This window comes from Nuphar pumila, chromosome 6 (assembly GCF_984573655.1).
Source record: "Nuphar pumila chromosome 6, dmNupPumi1.hap1.1, whole genome shotgun sequence".
NCBI lineage: Eukaryota > Viridiplantae > Streptophyta > Magnoliopsida > Nymphaeales > Nymphaeaceae > Nuphar > Nuphar pumila.
This window is the reverse complement of record NC_143254.1, coordinates 114,199,708-114,222,911: the sequence shown is the minus strand read 5'-3', so window position 1 is coordinate 114,222,911 and position 23,204 is coordinate 114,199,708. Positions and strand designations below refer to the sequence as shown.

General features: G+C 34.8%; 1 protein-coding gene across 1 annotated transcript; it reads left to right on the top strand.

The window, feature by feature from the left end:
* Window positions 1–3,217: 3,217 nt before the first annotated feature.
* Window positions 3,218–4,426, top strand: LOC149835781 (uncharacterized). Its single transcript, XM_090010665.1, has 2 exons — window positions 3,218–3,456; window positions 4,226–4,426. Exons 1-2 carry the CDS (start codon window positions 3,235–3,237, stop codon window positions 4,310–4,312), a joined length of 309 nt encoding a protein of 102 aa, XP_089866791.1. The 5' UTR covers window positions 3,218–3,234; the 3' UTR covers window positions 4,313–4,426.
* The last annotated feature ends 18,778 nt before the right edge of the window (window positions 4,427–23,204 follow it).

Here is a 23,204-nt window from a genome sequence, read left to right as displayed (position 1 = left end):
TTGTATCAGATGTAAAGAATCTCGAGGACTCTGTCATCACCACTGTTTGTCTGTTAGAAAAGATATTTACGCCAGCATTTTTCGATGTTATGGAACATTTGATCATACATCTGCCATATGAACTAAGGGTTGGTGGCCCTGTGCAATATCGATGGATGTACCCATTTGAAAGGTATATGTTTTTTTATATTTGTCTCTTTAATGACAGATATTTAAAATTTGAAATGTATATTCTTGTCAGATGCATGTTCGACCTAAAAAAAAAGGTTCGTAATAAAGCAAGAGTAGAAGGCTCTATTTGTGAGGCGTACACTTTAGAAGAGATTTCAAATTTCTCATCTATGTACTTCGAACCTCATATTTCAACACGTTACACATGCCCGCCCCGTAACGATGATGGAGAACAAGTAACTGTAGCTGACAAGCTGTCGATATTTCAACGACTTGGGCATGCATTTGGTAGTTGCCGATCAAGGCTATTGACAGATCGAGAGCAAGATGCAGCACACATCTATATTCTTTTTAATTGTTCAGCGATCGACCCATACATCGAGTAAGTATATGTATATGCAACTCAATTATAAATCCTTTTATGTTCTATATGTGGATACATGGCTCGGTAATATAAGTATTTGTGGTTTGCAGACGATTTGATCTGGAGTTGCAAAGCAAAGTTTCACATCTCACTAATGCAGAAGTACAAAAAGAACGTGAAACTAAGTTTGTGGAGTGGTTGAAACAGTTGGTAAAGAAGCTAACATAAATTTTGTACTTATAAACAACACTAAGTTACTTAATTGATCGTGATCACAATAATTGTTTATGTCTGTGCGTAGGTTCGCCATGGTGATGTTAAAGATCAAGGAATATGTGATTTAGAAAATGGTCCGACCAAAGTTGTGCAATGCTACAACGGGTATATCGTAAATGGTTATCGATTCCATACAAAAGACTACGGTATAAACAAATCAACGATAAATAGTGGCGTGTGTGTCAAGGGTAGCAGCTACGGTGAAAATGAACATGATTACTACGGTGTTATAGAGGAAATAATGGAGTTGACTTAGGCATGAATAACAGGGTTACGGTATTCAAGTGTCATTGGTTTGATCCAACTGCAACAAGACTCGACAAAGCTTCAGGCATTGTGGAGGTGAATCATAAATCCAGGTTTGGAACATATGAACCATTCATATTAGCCTCGCAAGCTCAACAAGTTTATTATACTTCATATCCGAGTATAAAAAAGTCAGATAGAAATGAATGGTGGGCAGTTTGCAAGGTGAAATCCAAACTATACCCCGAGTATGATCAGTTACAAGAAGATGAGTTAGCTGAAGACAGTGATTACTATCAATCAGATGATGTCTGTGACTTCGCTTATGGTCACGATGTTGCGCATGATATGCATGTCATATCTCCATTGGCTGATGAAACATTCATAGAGGAATGTGATCCAAATGATGTACCAAGTGGATGGGCAAACAATGAAGAAGAAGAAGAAGAAGAAGAAGAAGAAGAAGAAGAAGAAGAAGAAGAAGAAGAAGAAAGTCAAACTAGTGACGAGGAAGAATTCTCAAGCTAGTGAAAAAAATCTTATACTACAAACCTCTATTTAAATGCATTGTAATACTTGATGTGAGTTGTATTGCAATACTTGGTGTGAATGATTAAAAATTTTATTTCAATGTATTGTAATACTTGATACGAATGATTCGAATGCATTGTAATTTATCTGAATGTATTATAATTTATGCAATTAACGAATGATTTGAATTAGTGCAATACTTGATGTCAATGATTTGAATTATTTGAATGCATTGCAATGCTTGATGTGAATGACTTGAATGCATTGTAATACTTGATGTGAATTATTTGAATGTATTGTATGACATATGTTATTTGTTAGAATATGGTTCGTGGAGGTTATAGTGGTCGCTCATCCAGTAGTAGCCAGGCTCAACCTTCATCTTCACGGGCTCCTGTGATAGGTATATCATATAACTAATTAGATGCTTGATTAGTTCAAATGCACATTCTGAGAACTTGGTGTGTATTTTTTTACAGATGATGTTGCGCCTGTATACGACCCACCTACACCAGTTGATCGCACAAGTCAACAGCCAACACAGGAAACAGGGTCTTCACAGGCTGGCACAAGAAGACTCATTCGAATAGTGTATATCGATAATCGACCGTAAGTATTTTGTTTTCAATTATTGCATATCTTTTAAATATTTTATATTGATATTTACTGTGTAACAATTCATGTGCAGCACGAGGTTTGAGCCACAAGAAGTAGTACGGGAGATTAGGAATTCACTTCTTCAACATCTACCAGGACCAGTTGCTCAATGGAAAGAGTACCCAAAGGAGGTATTAGACAGATTGTGGTCCTCATTCATGGTATACAGTTGTTCCTCATAGTTAATGTGTTTCATATTTAATTTATTTAAGCAATGTCTACTAACTTTCTGAAAATATTTGTAGGCTTCGAATCGCTTTGCAACTACGGTGGAAGAAAATGATGCAAGGAAGGTGTGGCAGAAGGTGGCTGCCAATCGATTTGCAGACATGCTGCACACTATGAAGACTGCAGCAAAAAAAGCATCTGGCGTAGTAGATGATCCATTACTGTGGAAGGGCCATGGTCCTATTACTATCAGGAGAGATTACTGGGATGAAATGTGCGATATGTGGGCGGGAGATGCATTTAAAAATCGCTCTGCGAAGGCTTCACAAAATCGATCGAAGATGCCCGAAGCCCATCTACACACAGGTGGATCTAAGACATTTGGGAGCCACCTAAAGAAAATGGTAACTCATCAATATATAATATTAATTTTATAAGTATAGTTGCAAATTTGTGTACTAAATCTTTTGTCATTTAACTTCGCAGGAAGCAGAAAAAGGAGGCAGTGTACCATATAAGGATGTGTTTGTAGAAACACATAAACGGAAGACCACGGGAGTCTTCGTATCAGAGAAGGCGAGAACGACAACGGTATGTATTAATTCTATTAATAATCATTGCAATATATATGCAAGTCATCATAATGTTATCATTAATTATTAATGAATACTTTAAACATTATTTTGTAGGAGGCATATGAGCAACAAATGGTAGAGCGATATGGTGAAGACGCTACTCAGCATCCATCATTTGATCCTACAGCATGGGTGACTGCAGCAGGTGAACCCAAAAAAGGTCGCGTGTTCGGGTTTGGGAGTAATATGAACACTTCACCAGTTATTGGTTCTTCCAGTTACGGCTCACCAACTTCTTGCGCCGACATAAGCTCCAAGCAGCCGACTATTCTTTCCGGTGATGATGTACGCGAGATCATTAATGAATCACTGAATAACTACTTTCAATACACCGTCGCCTCCTTTCTCCGAAATGAGATCAAGGCCGCTGTTCAGGATAGGGGATCTTTGATTCCAGGTCCCTCTCAGGTATAATCACATATATAGTTTTTTTGACTATCTTAAAGCACATCTGAGCATGGTAGAATCACATATAGAGTTTTTCTAGATGCCTTAGAACACATATGAACATGCTATAATCACATATTCAATTTTTTTACTGCCTTAGCACACATATGAGCATGATAGAATCACATATATATATATTTAACTTTTTGTCTGTCTTAGAGCACATATGAGCATGATAGAATCACATATAAAGTTTTTTTGATTGCATTAGAACACATAAGCATGCTATAATCACATATTCAGTTTTTTTACTGCCTAAGAACACATATGAGCATATTATAATCACATATTCTGTTTTTTGACTGCCTTAGCACACATATGAACATGCTATAATAACATATAGAGTTTTTTAACTGCCTTAGAACACATATGAACATGTTATATATCATTTATGATAGAATCACATATAAAATTTTTGGCTTTGCCTGCCTTAGAGCACATATGAGCATGCTATATTCACATATTCAATTTTTTTACTGCCTTAGCACACATACGAGCATGATCGAATCACATATATAGTTTTTTGCTTGCCTTAAAGCACATCTGAGCATGGTAGAATCACATATAGAGTTTTTTTATATGCCTTAGAACACATATGAACATGCTATAATCACATATTCAATTTTTTGACTGCCTTAGCACACATATGAGCATGATAGAATCACATATAGTGTGTAATTTATTTCATTATATTTTGTTTATCAATACTGACTGTTCTTTTCTTGTGTAGGCTGCTAGCGATAATCAGGGTAGTGGAGCTGAAGGGACAGATAAAGACAATGAACAAGAAGACGCACAAAATCTTGGCGATGATTAGAGGACTGTGTTGAAGAAGTTCTATTTTTTTTTTTTTCCTAATTGTAATTGTTGAATTGTAAATAATTAAACTTTTTAGTTTTAAGGTGGAACGATTAATTATTATAGATACTTGTTATATGAATTTTTTTGTGTGGTTTGTTTTTTATTTACAGGAAATATAAATTGTACAGGAAATATAAATTGTACAGTTCTCCGTAATTAATTTTTAAATAAATTTTTTTTGATTTTTTTTTCGTTTTTGCGACGGATTAGCGACGGATGATTCCGTCGCTATTCATATTAATCTAGCGACGGCTTAGCGACGGAATTAAATCCGTCGCCACGCCGTGGTCGCCGTTTAGTACCGGCGGATTGGCGACGGAATATAGCGCTCGTTATTCCGTCGCAATTAGCGACGGACTTGGCGACGGAATAATTCCGTCGCCAGTTAGCGTCGAAATATTCGCGACGTAAGCATACTGTCGCCGCGTTGTCGCTAATCCGTCGCTAACATGGTTAGCGACGGATTAGCGACGGATTAGCGACGAAAGGTGGTCGTCGCTAATCTACTGCTCTGTTGTAGTGTATGTGAAAAATAACCTATAACATATGAGAAAAATATCATACCTAGATATTGATATAACCTAAAGAAACACCTTATTGCACCTATAAAGTAAGCTTGAATGGTGGACCCACCCAAGCGAAAGCCATTACAAGAAAGTGTGTTCTCAATTAATATGTGTGCAAACAATTTAAATTTCTCAAGAAAATTAAAGAAAACAAAGAAAAAAAAGTTAGAGATGGATAGAGAAACTTACTCAAGTTTCTTGGAAACACTAGCCCCTTCCTCACGACTATCTTGCATGGTGGAGGTGTCTTGAGCTCATTGATGTGGTTACTTAGTGGAAAAAGGGTCTTTCCCATGTAGGAACAATGTTTATTGGAATGAAAAAACTAAGAAAAAAGGTTTCTCAAGAAAAGAAAAATCATTGAAAAAAGAACTCCAAGAATGCAAGAAAATATGTAGAGAAATGTAAATTTTAATAGAAATGAAGAAAAGATGAGAAAATTATCTCGAGCGCCCCCCCCCCCCCCCCCGAAGTCAAAGATTTTGTAGGTTGGGCAAAACTTCAAGGAGAGAGACAAAGAGAGAGATAAAAGAGACTTGGTAACTAAGGAGAGTTTTTCCCACCCAAGATCTCAAAACCCATGATTTTTCGAAAATGACACAATTTTGAAAACTTAGACAACTTAAGAGACTTGAGAACTTTTGAAAAGCTTCTTAAAGCTTTGGAGATTTAAAAATTCAAAGATGCAAATGGGGGTGCAAAGGGTTATTTATAGGGTTTGGGACCCCCCAAGGCTTTACCGCTCTTAGTTAATTTAACTACAACAATACTCAATGCAAGCCTAATTGTAGTTAATTTAACAACAAAGATAAAATCTCAGTGTAGTCAATACCTTAATTCTATTGAAAACCTTTCATAATCAACTTGGCTTTATATCTCTTGATGGCATCATATTCTTCCTTAATTCGATAGGCCCATTTATTATGAAGTGCTTTTATGCCCATTGGCAACTGAGTTAGCATGTATATTTGATTTGCTTGCAATAAGTCTATCTCTTCTTTCATGGTTGTCTCCCTCTAAAGATGATCACTAACATTCATTACTTCACTAAAACATTTTGGCTCACCATCATCAGTCGATAGTAAGTAATGCAAAGAAGGAGAATATCACTGAATAGGTCTAGATGCTCTAGACGATCTTCTTTGCTGAAGCTCAAGTGTGCTAGGTTCTATTTGTGGCATAATATTTTCAAGACTCTCCTAAACTCTCCTTGACACATCATGTTCAGAGATCTCTTTCAATTCAACCGTGCACACTTTCTTGTATTATCAGATTATGCAATAGATTTGTCTTTAAACAAAATGTTTTTATTAAATATAATGTATCTCCTTCTTATGATCTTCTTGTTCTGATCATCCCAGAACCGATATCCAAATTCATTATTACCATATCTAATAAAAAACACTTTCTAGACTTTGGATCCAGCTTATCCCTGACATCATAATCTACATGCACATATGAACCACAACCGAAAACTTTTAAGTGTGACAAATTTATCTCTTTGCCTATCCACGCCTCCTCTGGTAGTTCAAAGTCCAAAGGAACATAAGACCCTTGGTTGATCAAGCAAGTTGTTGTGCTCATTACTTCAGCCCAAAACATTTTGGGTAATCCAGCATGCATCCTCATGCTTTTGGCTCATTCATTAAAGGTTTTATTCATGCATTCAGCAACTCCATTTTGTTATGGTGTTCTTAGAACTGTCATTTTCATATGAATCTCATTTACCGCACAGAAGTCCTTGAATTTATTTTTATTATACTTTCTCCCATTATCAGACCTCAAACACACTATTTTTACCCCTGACTTATTTTCAACTTGACTTTTTCACTTCTTAAAAGTAGAGAATATATCAGATTTATTTTTTAGCAAATAAATTCAAACCTTTCAACTATTGTCATTAATAAAGATAATATAATAGTGTGAGCCTCCAAGAGACAGCATCAGAGAAGGTCCCCATATGTTTGTATGCACAAGCTCTAACTTTTCTATCTTTGATGTCCTTTCAGTCTTTGAGAAACTAATATTTTTTTATTTTTGAAAATACAGTTTTCACAAGAACCAACATCTACATATTTCAAGCCAGATAATTTCTCCTTTGATGAAAGTATTTTCATCCCTTTCTCACTTATATTCCTAAGTCTATAGTGTCAGATTTAGAGTCAAAGGATGAATCAGTAACTGTCACGGTGTTTCTCGTATCTATGGTCATGTAAAGAGTACTCATCTTGTTGCATCTTGCCACAACCATAACACCTTTAACGGTTTTTCAAGATCCACCTTCAAAGGTCATAACATACCCTTCATCATCAAGCTGACCCACATAGATTAAATTTCTCTTTAAGCTTGAAACATGCCTGTCGTTATGCAACTTTCATAGATTACCATTAATAGTTTTAATTCAGATATCACCATTTCCCACAATATCTAAAGGTTCATAATCAGTAAGATAAACTTTTTCAAAATTTTCAGCAATATAATTATTCATACCTTCTCTGTATGAGGTCGAATAATAGAAAGCTCTAGAATCCAAGATCCAAGATTCAATAAGGTTGTCAACGCTCAGGATTATGGAATCAAGAACTTCCTTTGTTGTTGCATTGTCAAACTATTCATTCTATTTCTAATTCTTTTTCTTGAGCACTCTACAGTCTCTCTTTAAATATCATTTTCTCTCACAATTCCAGCAATTGGGTCCCTCTTGCATATTTTAAGGTCTAGACTGACTCCTTTTTGTTCTTTCGCTACCTTCAGTGTTCAAGGCTAAACTAGAGAATTCATCTGATTTTCTTCTAGGAATATCTTCACTTAGAATCAGGTATCGGACTTCATTCAACTTTAATTTGTTTGAACCAAAAGAACTACTCATAGCAGTCATAGTTGCATCCCTAGTTATCCGGCAGAGAGGACAACAAAATCAATGCTTGAACCTTATCTTCAAAGTTGATTTCTACCGAACTCAACTGACTTATAATGATGTTGAATTTGTTAATGTGATCTGCAACAGAAGCACCTTTGACCATCTTCAAATTAAGCAAGCGATGCATCGAAAATACCTTATTTGACACTGATGGTTTATTATACATATTTGAGAGCGCCTTCAAGAAACCAGCCGTGGTGTTCTCATTTTTTATGTTGAACATGATGTTTTGGGCTAATGTCAATCAAACAACTCCCAACACCTATCTGTCTAACAAATCACAATCTTCTTGCTTCATATCTGCTGGTTTGCTTTCAAGAAGGGGTCTTCTTCTGATACCGATAGTCTTTGATCTGCATAAATCATAAACCAAAGTCCTTGCCATCAAACCTATCAATTTTTACCTTTGTTTTTTGCCATCCTTCACACTCACCCCTCCGAACTGAGGCTCTAATACTAGTTGTTAGAGAATAACCCTTCAACCTATCGATGGATCGAAGAAACAAGCACGAAAAAATTGAAAGGAGAAAAAACCACACAAAAAATAAGAATGTTTACATGGTTCGATAAGAATTGACTAAGTTCATGATCACACTGAACCTTCTTCTTTATTGATTGAGATACACAGTAGAGAAATGGATGCCTCCTTAAATAGGAGTCTACGAATTTTATAAGGAGTCTATTAGTGTTGCTAAATACAATAAGAAGTAGAGGGTAAATTTATATAACTATATACAAGTAGTAAACATGCTCCGTACTCTAACAGAATTTATGCATTGCGATCCCCTATCACCATCAATGTTAAAAAGAGAAAGTTAAATGCCATAGTGATCGTCCCTCACCATCAAGGTTTAAGCCCTCATAAGATGTTCCTTGAATTGATGGAATATCAAGTGACAGTGATAGCCATAATGAAGCCTAAGAAACTTCTTAAGATCTCTTTTTTTCCTTCTTAGGATCCTTTGGATTTCTCTGTGAATAATGATGAACATCCACAATGTGTAAATGACTTCAGACTAGCGGATGACTCAAAGTGTGCCACAAGTACAGACATAGATGTATCACAAAGATCCCAACTCACATGTTGCAAAGAGAGATATCTTTGTTGATGGGTATTGTAGGGGACATTGGAGAAGCCTTGTCGGCTGCTTAAGTGATGGAGAGAGCTGCACAACAATATGGTAAATGGGAACGCGTGGAAGAGAAAAGGCCAAGAAAGAGGGAAGGAGAGTTTTGAGGATAAAATTAGTAAACTTACCCTCTTAACTCAACTTGGGTTAGTGATAACTTTTAGTTGGATGGATGGTTTTTTTTTTTTTTATTAACTATGAAAAAATTCAAGTGTATTTTTAGAAATATCTAAAGCTTACGTATGATTTTGATTAATGCCAAAACTTTAGGTGTTTTTTTTTTTAAATTTCCCATTCCAAAATTCAACAAAGCTTAGTGATTCTGAGACGTGTGGAGTCAATTTCGTTTGGGTTTACTAGAGGGAATTTTAGTTGGAGTTTTCATCTTGAGCCAACCTGGACAAGCTGACAGCACTCTTGCTTCTTTATTCTTTTCTTTAACCAAGGAAAACCATCTCACTAACTTGCAATCTTATTGGTATAAAAAGCCTACGTCTCCCTTGCCCCCAAGACCGTGCACCGGATCTTCTATCATTGCATTGAATATTTGGTTCTTAGGCAATTACTCACTTTTTATCTTTTCGCAGAGAGAGAGAGAGAGAGAGAGAGAGAGAGAGAGAGAGAGAGAGAGAGAGAGAGAGAGAGAGAGAGAGACGCCTCTCAACCTATACATTAAATGAAACATGTGTATGATCCCTTTGGATCTATTGAAATTTCATTTCTATAGTTAATTGACACATATATCTATATCTATTCAAATGCAGGCCATTTTTTAGGGCCAAAAGCCAACTAAAACCTAAGCACACCGTCAGTCTCCTTTAAGTCTGCCTGTGTTTGGGAGCCTATGTTGGAAGGAGAGGTGGTAAAGGAATGAGAGTGGAGATGAAAATTGGTGATAAGAGTGGAGTTGTCAACTACATCTTTACGAAGATATAATTGAAACGGGGTCATATTTACCAAAACCAGACTCTCAAACATGATTTAGTGGATCTGTCACACGAGTGACGTGTGAACATTATTTTAATAATGCCAGTTTTTTAAGATTTTTTATTATTTAATTTTTAGTATTTATATATCAACATATATAACAAAAATGCTTTTTATTAGTAAAAAAAAAATTACCCTCGTGTCTTATCTTTTCAAGAAAGTTTTAAACTCTCTGACCATGCTCAAGTCGAGGGTTGAGTCATACTGTATATTTGTGATATGGCTAAAAGCTATAGATGTGCATAATAACCATAGTTTCATGGTGTGGCCTTAACCCAAATTGTTTGATAATTCGTCTAGTTAAGATCAAGATTGTAAGTATTGTATCGTTATCTGTATCAGGGCTCAAAGTAACTTAGTATTGCATCATAAATGTATCATAAATTTTTGATATTTTTTTAAAAATAAGAATATATATATATCACATGAAACAATGATAAATTGCATCAAATGCAATCATAAAATCACATATGAAGCATTTATATCTCTATTAGATGCATAAGACATCATCAAATATCAACTAGTATAGAATCATAGATAATAATATTGCATGAATATCTAACAAGAACAATGCAAAATATTAAACATCTTGCAATTCATAACATGTCACAAGACTCATACTTTCATACTACATAAACAAAAATATTATGACAAATATTGTACTCGATTTTCAATCAGTTTTCACTCATTACTTGAGTGTTCCATTGTCATATCGGATCATCTTATGCCATCTTTGCTGGACGAGCATGGAGCCTTATTTTTACCTTGATATAAATCTTTAATTTTCACGAATTCAACTTCACGATAACTTTTTTGGAGGGGTTGTAGGGAGGCAAGGCCCCTCAATGCAAAAATGTTTTGGAGAGTAGCTTTATAATTTAATTCATAATAAATTTGTTTACCTTAACTCATTTTTTTGAGTAAAAAATGATGAAAATACTTTTTTTTTTTTACTTTCACCCACTTCTTTGGGTGAAAATATAGTGAAAATGCATATCTAATAGCCTCTAGATAGATGAAAAGGTTGGCCCTCAAAAGGTATTTAAAACCCAAAATAAAAAAGTAATATTTAACCTTTTTAAAGTGTATCGAAGGTATATTGTATGATACACCATGTATTATACAATACAACATGATACAACAGTACGATACTTACAACACTGGTAAAAATACCTACGGAACTTGGTTACATGGGTTTGAAGCATGATCTAGTAGGCAGGAGGAACCTCAAGGGTTTTACCAACTGAAAGGCCTAAAAATGTATTTTTTACAGTAAGTAATTAAGGTTTTTCCATATATATATATATATATATATATATATATAGAGAGAGAGAGAGAGAGAGAGAGAGAGAGAGAAATGGGTAGGTGCTTACTAAAATATGCTTAATGATACGTGCTTAATGAATTTTTCTGCTATTTCGGTATTTTTTTGCAGTTCTAACCCCATAAATGTGTTGGGCATGGTCGATTTACGAGGAATCCACATCTGGATCATGTGTTTTCAATGAAAAAATGATATTTGGAGTCTCAAAAATTTACAAAAATTTTGGATCATTGATTTTTTGAACCTTATAAGAACTCACTCATGTGTCGGAATCAAACACTTCAAGACCTAATCCCTAAAAAATCAAGTACAAGATCACATCTGTACAGTCAAAATTTAAAAAAAAAAAAAACATGAAAAACCCATTAAGCACCTGTGAGTTACTCTTATATATACAAGAGAGAGAGGGAGGGAGAGTAACATGTATCTTCTTGAAGATTGTTTGGAGGAAGCATCATCGTTGATCACGTGCGATCAAACAACGATGTTGTCATCTTTTTTTTTTGTGCTATAGACTTTTAGCGACGGTTCTGACCATTGCTAAAAGTCTGGGCAAAAAAATGCACATTTAGCGACGGTTTAAAAACTATCTAAATCGTTTTTTTGTAAAAAATGTGCGGCGTTACACCATGCATCCGAACGAGTTTTCCTATATATATCGTAGAACATAGGTGCTTGAACATTAGGTGCTTGCGATATATGTTTGACGGAGTTTTTAGGTTTTTTTTTGTTTTATTTTTAAATTTTGACCATATATATGTGATCTATGTACTTGATTTTATAGGGATCAGCTCTTGAAGTGTTCAATTCCAACACATGGGTGGGATTTTAGAAGGTTCAAAAAATCACCAATCCAAAATCTTTATAAATTTTTTAGGCTCCTAATATCATTTTTTTCATCAAAAACACATGATCCAAGTGTAGATTCCTCATAAATTGATCATGCCCAACACATTTATGGAATCAAAACTGCAAAGAAAACATCAAACGAGCAAAAAAACCATCAAATACGTATCACAAGCACTCTCTCTCTCTCTCTCTCTCTCTCTCTCTCTCTATCTATATATATATATATATATATATATATATATATATATATATATATATATATATATATATATATATATATATATATATATAGGGATAGCATTTGTGACCCGAGTAAGGAACCCCTTAGTTAAAACTCATGAGAAGATGTTTTTACCAAATCTGACCTCATGGATGTGTTCTCATGGTCAAAATAGTAGAAATCAACTCTTGAATCATAGTTTTTGAACATAAAAACATGTCTTTTTGAGGTTTTAAAATTCGGTACATTAATGTAAGCCATTGATTTTTCAACCCTTATAAAATCTTACATATATATATATATATATATATATATATATATATATATATATATATATATATATATATATATATATATATAAAAAAGAAAAACATGTTCCAAGCATTTAATATGCAGATCACATTTGAAAGGTCACATGTAAAAAAAAATTAAAATTAAAAATATTATACTTTTTCACTAGGGGGTTTCTTATGCATGAGAATTATCCTATATATACGTTAACTGGAATATGTAAATTGACATGCACCGAGATTTTCAAATTTTTTTTTTATGATTTTCTAAAATTTCACTGTATGGATGTAATAAACAGACTTGAAAATCAATGACTCAAAATTTTTGTAAATATTTAAACATACAAAATCACATTTATTGATTCAATTACCATGATCCAATAGTCAGATTCCAAGCAAATGGACCACGCTGAATGTATATGTAGGGTTAGATTTGCAAAAAACCCTAGGAAAATCTTGCTTCGTACTAGTTTACCTGTATATATATGGCACTTAAATGGTGTATACATCACCCTTGATTTATTCTTAGCTCATTTTTTGTTCATCTTGGGTCAAACTTCTGTTCTAACTTTAAGTGGGTCCTGAACAAGGAAAAAAACTTAGGGTCCATTGTCTTATTACGTACGGAGATGCTTTAATTTGGTAGGTTGAAACGAACAGGCTGCCCACATATCGTATACTTTAGACTAATGACAGGAAAAGAGACAACCTTAACCCAAGAATTTAAATGGCATATTGTTAACTTTAAAATGAGACGGGACGAGGACAGAGGCGCCTTGGATGCCGTTCATCCATGTGTCATCAGAGATGCCTTGGATGAAGTTCCGCAACCCAAATACCATGCCTGGATAGTTTACCTCTGATGGGTCTGAACAATTTTCAGAGTCATTCATCTTGTAGATGAACGGCATCTAAAACACACAAAAAAAAAATTAATGGTTGAAAAAAAAAAAGTAAATAGTCTGTTCATCTCGTGGATGAACGGCATCCAACGCACCTCTTATCGTCCCTCTAACCTGATACGGTCTCCTTTAAAATTTAGAGTTAATTAGGTATCTTTTTGTGAAAAGATGGACATCGATTTTCTTAAATAAATAATGGGTTTATCATCACTTCATTGTCAGTCTCCTTGTAACCCAGTTCTGAGAAATTTGGTGTTTGACTGTGCGAAACAATTAAACTATCACTCGTAATGTATAACAAAGTAATCAAAGTCTTATCTTGTACGTCCCCTTGCTGGAAGGACGGGAAGCTATCTCCTGTGGATGGGAGCCATGTTGTCAAACTTCACATCAAGTAGGTCCGATTCAAAACTGGCTGATTTAAGGTCGATTCAAATTCATTTATTTAATATTTTATAAGGAGGTTATTATCTTTTTTTACATCTTTTATTTTTTAATTACAAATGACATCTGATGGTAAAAAGGGAGAGGGTGTTGTGTTTTCTCCCCCAAACACAAATTAGCGTGTTCTGGTGTATACGGAGGAATATCTTGGGACCCGCGATATATAATTCATATGCCAATGTTGTCTACGATGACTTTATAATAAAATAACATATAAAAAAGGTAGATATGCTTTTGATGAAAATGTCCTCACGTAAGATAGATATGTGTTGGACAAAAATATCCTCCCGCTCCTCGTTAATAGATTTGCATGTTCCGCCTTTGTTTTTAGCTTGTGTTACAACACATGGCTGCCTTCTCGTTCCTGCCTAATGAGTTATGGAGCTTGATTCATAGTTTTTTCTCTTACAGAAGGGGGGGTTTCCCCCGACGCAGGTTCATGGTTTTTCTTGGACCTGACTTGTTTAGGTTTAGGGTTGTCACCCTTGCCTTGTATAAATTCTTTTTTTTCTTTCTCTCTTGTAATTGTTGAAAAGAGCAATAAGATTTATTTCTGGGTGGCCGCGGTTTTTTTACTCTCTTTCTAGTTTGAGGGGAGGTTTTTTTCACGTAAATATGTATGTCCCTCTTCTTTGTTGTTTGATTATTCTTGTTTCTTCGTTTTCTTGCTTGAGCGTTTCCTAACACTGCCTTGTGTAGAAATCAGATCAGAGAGTAGCGATTTACAATAGAAATCTGATCAGAGAGTAGCGATTTATAGTAGAAATCAGATAAGAGAGTAGCGATTTACAGTAAAAAATCAAACCAGAGAGTAGCGATTTACAATATAAATCAGATAAGAGAATAGCGATTTACAGTAGAAATCAGATTAAAGAGTAGCGATTTACAGTAAAAATCAGATAAGAGAGTAGTGATTTACAGTATAAATTTGATTTGCACTATAAATCGCTACTCTCTGATTTGATTTTTATTGTAAATCGTTACTCTTTGATCTGATTTCTACAATAAATTGCTATATTCTTACCTGATTTCCACTATAAATCGCTACTCTCTGATCTCATTTTTACTTTAAATCGCTACTCTCTAGTTTGATTTATATTGTAAATCGCTACTCTCTGATCTAATTTCTACTGTAAACTGTTACTCTCTAATTTGATTTATATTGTAAATCGCTACTCTCTGATCTGATTTCTACTGTAAATTGCTACTCTCTGATTTGATTTATATTGTAAATTACTACTCTCTTATCTGATTTCTACTATAAATCGCTACTCTCTAATATGATTTTTACTATAAATCGCTACTTTTTGATCTGATTTCTACTATAAATCGCTACTCTCTTATTTGATTTCTATTGTAAATCGTTACTCGCTTATCTGATTTTTATTGTAAATCGTTACTTTCTTATCTGATTTATACTGTAAATCGCTACTCTCTCGTCTGATTTCTACTGTAAATCGCTACTCTCTAATTTGATTTCTATTGTAAATCGCTACTCTCTTATCTGATTTCTACTATAAATCGCTACTATTTGATCTGATTTCCACTGTAAATCGCTACTCTCTGATTTGATTTCTACTATAAATTGCTACTCTCTTATCTGATTTCTACTGTAAATAGCTGCTCTCTGATCTGTTTTTTACTGTAAATCACTACTCTCTTATCTGATTTTTACTGTAAATCGCTACTCTCTGATCTGATTTCTACTGTAAATCGCTACTCTCTTATTTGATTTTTATTGTAGATCGCTACTCTCTGATCTGATTTCTACTGTAAATCGCTAAACTCTTATCTGATTTCTACTATAAATCACTACTCTACTTAGTTCGACGTTGCCACCATTATCTCTGTTGTAAATCGCTCTTCTCTGTCTACTCAATTCGACGCTTGCACCCTGGTATCATGATAAACAATAGACAAAATGTTGATTCCTCTGATAGTTCAACTATTTCTCATGAACAGACGATGACAAAGGGTGCTCCGATGATAATAGATGATGGCGACGACAAAGGGTGCTCTGGCGGCAGCGGACGACGGTAAAGGGTGCTCCAGCAACAACAAACGATGACAAAGGGTGCTCCAGCGACAACAGACGATGGCAAATGGTGTATCATCAAAGGGAGCTTCTGTTACAACAGATGGTGCATCGTCAAAGGGTGATCCAGAACATTTAGGGTGACATATTGCGAGGAGCTCTTGTTAAAGCAGAGGAGTTTACTCCTTAGGGCAAAAATGATGATGATTTTAACCCTTTCTGGTGGGAGGACATTTTTGTCCTTTACTTAAAATATTGTTTTATGGCACTAATGGCGAAAAAGGGTACTTAAGTCTTTGCAAACACACGAGACTCCAATGCTAAGTGATGCTGACACACACGGGGAAACGAGCCCCACTTGCTTACATACATGGCGCTCATTCAGACCCAAGAACATGCACATGCGTGTTTCGGAGGAGAACATATAACCTGCTTCGGTAAAAAGGGGGTGATTCAAGGTTAATTCAATTTTTAACAACTGATTTTAAGCGATTCATGGATAAAAATGCTACAATGATCAATAATATCACCTTTAGAGGATGAGACGTCCAAACCAAAAGTGATGGCTTCTAGAGGGATTTAAAACCAACTTATTTTCTTTCATATCTAATAGAGTTGGGGATAAGTGGGACTCTAGATGGATTCAGATGATTGGTCATTCTTATATAGAATTTTTATCTTTTTCTATTATGTGGACGACAACATTTGACTTTGGATTTTTTTTTAAAGGCAAGCTTGGGTAGGGCAGATCCCTACTAGTTATACAAAGATAACATTGGGATTCAAACTTGCAACGTCCCAACACAAGGTGACGTGCACTAGCTGCTCCTACCAGACAAAAGCAAAATCTTATTGGGCCTACCTAATGACTACATGTTTTATCTTACATTGGTTTGGTAGGCGTCACCCGATTATTATATCCAATCAGCAAGTGCCCCACCTTTCAAAAACTAAAATTGTCTTGTTCCAAAGGAAACTCTCTCTCTCTCTCTCTCTCTCTCTCTCTCTCTCTCTCTCTCTCTCTCTCTCTCTCTTTCTCTCTCTCTCTCTCTCAACCTGAGAATTAGGCAGACTGAATTAATTAATGAAACTTGCACACTAATGACTTTCTCCTTTTGACATGGTAAAGCCATAATGGATCTCCACCCGAAGTCATCGTCAAATCGAGACTTATCGGAAAGCCCAGCAAATAATGGATCTCATTGGGGCTAATGGTGATCTCACCCGAAGAAAAATGAAAGGAGTTGGTCTCTCGCCTCCACCTCTCAACTAAAGTTACGATTAGCTTGTCGTTGGTCAAAGTCATTCCATATTGAGCCAGAAAGACAAAGTTGATCTTGTCTATGGAAGTCATCAACTCGGCATCATCATATAACCTTCAAGTCTGCAGTAGCTCAAGGTGTGATCACACCTTCTTCTTCAAAATTTTATCAAACTCAAATAAGAGGTCAAAGTCAGAAAAGAGCCAAAAACACTCAAGAAGCAAGTAAAGGGCAAGCTGAGTAAGGAACCCCTTGGTTAGAGCTCATGAGGAGATGTTTTCACCAAATCTGACCTCATGGATGTGTTCAGATGGTCAAAATAGTAGAAATCAATTCTTGAATCATAGTTTTTGGACATAAAAACATGTCCTTTTGAGGTTTAAAAAATTGGTACATTATAAGCCGTTGATTTTTTAACCCACGTCGAGCCATGAATCCAAAACTAATCTTGTCCATGGAAGCCATCAACTCGGCATCATCTTACAACCTTTAGGTGCGTAGTAGCTCAAGGTGCGATCACACCCTCTTCTCCAAAATTTCTTGAAACTCAAATCAGAGATCAAAGTCAGTAAATAGCCAAAAACACAAAAGAAGCAAGTAAAGGGCAAGCTGGGTAAGAAACCCCTTAGTTAGAACTCATGAGAAGATGTATGGATGCGTTCAAATGATCAAAATAGTAGAAATCAACTCTTGAATCATAGTTTTTGGACATAAAAACATCTCTCTCCCTGTGTTCCCTCTCTGTCTCTCTCTCTAGCTTTGGCCCTACCCTCCGATTCCCAAATCACTCCGTGAATTGGTAGAACCCTTATGCTTTTGGAAATGTGAGCCCTTTTCGAGGTTCTTGTTATTGTTTTCTGGTTAGGGTTTGATTTGGATGAGTTTTTGTTTGGGCTTGAATTATTTGATCTTTATTACAACAGATTTGTGCTTTCCCCTTTTATTTCTAGGCCTTTGGATGGATGCTAGGTCATTCTGAGTCATTCTCTTTGAGTTTTTGTGGATCAAGCGATGCAGGCAACGTTGGATATGGCATGGCAACACAATATGTTTGTGGATCAGGTGGTGGCGGCGTATCCCAACTAGACGATGTCATGATCGATCGAGATTGGGACAAAGCTTTACATATCGAACTTGGATTATGACATTTCAAATAAAGATATTAAGGTTTCTTCTTCTGTCTTATTCCTTTTCCTAATTGGTTGATTTGTTCTTCCTTTCTCTCTTTTTTTTTTTGCTTAATTGCTCTCGACTATGTGAAACGCAATCTCCAATGTCATGCCCATCCATCAAATCGCCAAATTAACATAAGAAACAAGCCCTTGAGAAGATGAGCAAAATGTTAAAATCGTGGGAGAGGAAGAGAGAAAGAAAGAAAGAAAGAGGAGTTTCAGAACTCTTGGATGCTTCTCTTTCTCAATTTGGTATGGTATTTATAGGCATAAGGTAATGATTACATCAAAGATGTGTGGCTTAGATCATTTAGAGTGAATGGAAGGTTGAGATCTATCCAACTAAATTCTCAAAAACTTTCTCCCATGTATAACCCTTGACTTCCATATCACATGAAGACTTTTCCTAATATGAAAACCTACACCAAGCTAAGAATTCTAGCTTTTCTCATTCTTTTGTTCTACTTAGGATTTTTTTTGAGATTCTTCTTGGGATTTAGTGGATCTCACTTAGATTGCAAATCCCAATGTAATAATTAGCAAAAATCCTCCCCCCTCCTTGTTTGTCCTTTTTTGTTTAGTTCCAATTCATCTATCTTAACTACCTAGTTACCTTTTTGCCTTATTTTATTATTTATTGACATTCTTTTTTGGAACCTCAATTTATGATAATTTCATATTAGTTTTTATTCCTCTTGAAATTCTATATTTAGTCCTTATTTTCCTAAAATTTTATTTTACTACTTTTTTTTCTACTTTAGATCATCTAGTTGGATCAATCCAATTAGGTCAAAACTCTATATAAATACTTTAATATATTTTTTCTTAATTAAAAATCATAGCTTAAGGAATAATTCAAAAATAATTAGCTACTCTAAGATTAATTAGACCTTGTTTTTAATCAATTAAGGTTTTTTTATCAACCAATTACTGGTTTAATCTTTTTGGTTAATTAATATAAAAAAATTATATTCTAAAAATATAAACAACATTAATTAGCTAAGTTAAATATAAAAATCAATATTTCACAACTTTGATTTTCCATATTAAAATTCCCCTTTATTGTATTAAAATTTCATAAAATTTGTGGGTCTTACAATATCATTTTATAGGAGATTCATTCCATATTTTAGTAGTATTGCAGCCTTATTGACTGATTGTATAAAGGGTTAAACTTTTCAGTAGAACCCTGAGGCCCAAAAATCTTTTGAATTATTAAAAACTCATTTGTATTTTACCTCTGTCTTGACCTTGCATTTGAATTGTCATGTGATGTTTCTAGTGTTGGTATAGGTGTTATTTTAAGTCAAGAAGGCAAACCCATTGCCTACTTTAGTGAAAAGCTAAATGAGGAAAAATTAAAATATAGTACTTATTATGAAGAGTTCTATGAAACAGTTACAACTCTCAGACATTGGCATCATTATCTTGTGCATAAGGAATTTATTTTGCGTACTGACCATGAGACATTGAAATATATTAATGGTTAGCATAAATTAAATGCATGTAGAGCTAAATGGGTTGAGTACTCGCAAAAATTTAATTTTGTTTTAAAGCATAAACCAAGTAAAGACAATATAGTGGTTGATACATTAAGTAGAAAAAGTTATTTACTTTCTCCAAATAAAATGAATGTCTAGGATTTTGAAGAATTTGCTTCTTTGTATGCCAATGGTGAATATTTTTCTAGAATTGTGAATGAAGTGAATAGTGAAAATCATGATGACTTTTCATTGCTTGATGAATTTTTATTCAAAGGAAATTTGCTTTGTATTCTTGATTATTCCCTTAGAATTAGACTTATAGTTGACTTGCATAATGAGGGTCATTTTGATAGAGACAAAACTATGAAATTAGTGTCATCCACATTTTTTGTCACATTTACGTAGAGATGTCACTAGGTTTGTTGAAAAATATCGCACATGTCATATAGCTAAGGGTAGTATTACAAATGCAAGATTATATTTTCCCTTACCCATACTTGAAAAATCATGGTAAGACATAACTATGGATTTTGTCTTAGGCTTGCCTAAAACATTTCATTGTCTAGATTCCATCTTTGTGGCTGTTGATAGATATACCAAGATGGCTAGATTCATCCCATGTAAAAAAAACAATGGATCCCTCTCATATAGCTAACTCATTCTTCAAAGAGGTGTATAAGCTCCATGTCATTCCCAAAACCATCACTTCAAATAGAGACGCCAAGTTAGTGGGCCACTTTTGGCACCAACTTTGAAAAAAGCTAGGCACATCACTACAATTTAGCATAGTGCATCATCCTCAAACTGATTACCAAATTAAGGTAGTCAATAGATCACTAAACAACCTATTGCAAACATTAATAGGTGATAAATAGAAATCATGGCCATATATCCTTGTACAAGTTGAATTTGCATATAACAAATATGTTAATAGATCCACTAGTTTTAGTCTATTTTTTATTTTGTATTGATCAAATCCTTATTCTCCTACAAATTTAGTTCATATTCCTGTTGTTGGTCCTATTTTAATTTTTATGCAAGATCATGTATTTTTTCTATCTGATATCCATGAGCAAGTACATCAAAAGCTTCAGGGCATTGTTGGTAAGTATAAGACTCATTATGACAAATGGCAAAGAAAGGTAACTTTCAAACCCAGTGATTTTGTTTGGGTTATTTTAACTGAAGAAAGATTGCCTAATAACATGCATGGTAAGCTAACTCATAAACGCATTGGTCTTCTTGAAGTTACTCATGTCATTAATGATAATGCTTACAGGGTGAAGCTGCCAACTCATTTTAATACCTCAAACATATTCAATGTTAAGCATTTAGAGCGGTACTATGGCGAATCGCTTGAGAATGACCCAACTTTGAGGATGAAGCCTTCTGAACCTGGGGTGGATGATACAAAGCCTTCAGAACATTCAAACATTAGCAAAGAGTAGGACGGTGATCCATTTTTGAAGACCTGATATGAGAAGACATACCTTGGAAGATCCAAGTCAATTTTGACCCGTTTGGGTCCAAATTGATCTTATGGGTAGTTTGGTCATTTTGCATAATTTTATTTTCTAAGATTTTTGTTCATCCATCTCAGAAAATTAACTTTGTTATGTGATTACATTTTTGTAATTTTTGGAATCAACTTTATGACATTTTGTAATTTTTATATTTTTTTATAGCTGCTGGAATTTATGGATTTAGATAGTTCTGGTATCCGTTAAGATGTATTTTGTAGTACCAGAGGGTGTATGGGGATCCAGTATAGTTTTTTTGTTTTGATCCAGCTATGGATCTGGACCTCAGGTCCAATCTTTTAAAAAATTTCTGAGGATCATGATTAGGGTCCAAATTCATTGTTGGATCATCTTTGGCACTTTGGGCCAATGTGGATCTAGATCCACATTTAAGAGGCCACTCAAAACCATGTGAGAAGGTTTACGAGGCTCTCGAAATCTGTTGGAGCACTCTTGACTTTTCCCTTGATTAATTTGAATTCATTTTAAAAATTGGTATTATCTTTAAAAGCTCCCACCAAAAAAAGAGATGACTTTATGCCTTGGCTCTACTTTTAGAGCTTGAGAATTTGCTGAAAGTCTATAAAGTCTCATTAGAAAAATGTTGAGGGAGTCTTTTGATCATCTCTGGAAAAAAAATGAAAATGGAGGAAGAAGGAAAACCAAGTTTCTCTTAGGTTGAGCCCTAGCCGTGTGCACCATTGAAGGTCGACTCTAGTAGTTGCTGTCTGGAGCCCTTGATGTTCATGAACCTTGTTGTTTCCTGCTGAGTTTGTGTTCATGTTTGTGTTGGTCGTGTGAAGACCATTGTTCGTGTGTTGCCATTGTTTGTGTTGATCTTGTTCGAGTCACCCTTGTTCGTGATTTCATTTGATCACATGAAGATTGCTACCATTGTTTGAGAGTTCATGTTAATCTTATTCATGTCCCCTTGTCCTTGAGTTTGTGTGCTATTGTTTGTGTTGGACGTGTGACTTAGTTGCTAGTTTGAGTCAGACATCTTCTTTCTCATCAACTTATTGGTCATGTGTTTGTGTTGCTATTTGGCCAACCCCCACCTTTGTCGGTTTGACTAGACCCCCATATGTCTGTTGATCTTGTGTTAGAAACATTTTGAACTATGGTTTGTTGATTTGTGTTTGAACTATTAGACTTGATTCCTATTTTTTTAAAGATCTTGGTTTGGGTGAAATTACATGCATGATATTTTGATTGTGATTGGTATTATTTTTGTCTCTCTGAATATTTTCTAATCAGAGTTAGGTATTGGAGGAAGGGATTTTGAAATCGGTGAATCAACCTTTAGAAGTATTTGTGATTGTAGGTTAAACTTTAAACAAAAAAAGAAGATTAAAATTGGATTGTGTTGTGTGATTGTTGCTTACATTTGGTATTATCGTTGGTTTGACCTATTCTTAGTAAATGGATCATATCTCCCTGGATATTGGTTAGTTTACAGAGTTCTTGGACTTGTTGGAAAGTTGTCGAGCAACCGATAACTTTTGTGTTTTGACCATCATATGATTTGGTCATCTCTATCACTAAAAAAAACTTGAACTTGTGCTCATGTTTGATGCATATTTGTTTTTCTGAGTTTAGGCTTAATCTGACCCAGCTGTAGTATTTTAGGCATAACTCTTTCGTTCCTAATCAAAAAATTATGTGGTTTGGTTATCTAGAAAGCTGTCAAAATTTCTGATGACTTTTGTGTTTAGACTAGTTGTATATTTGGTACATACTATA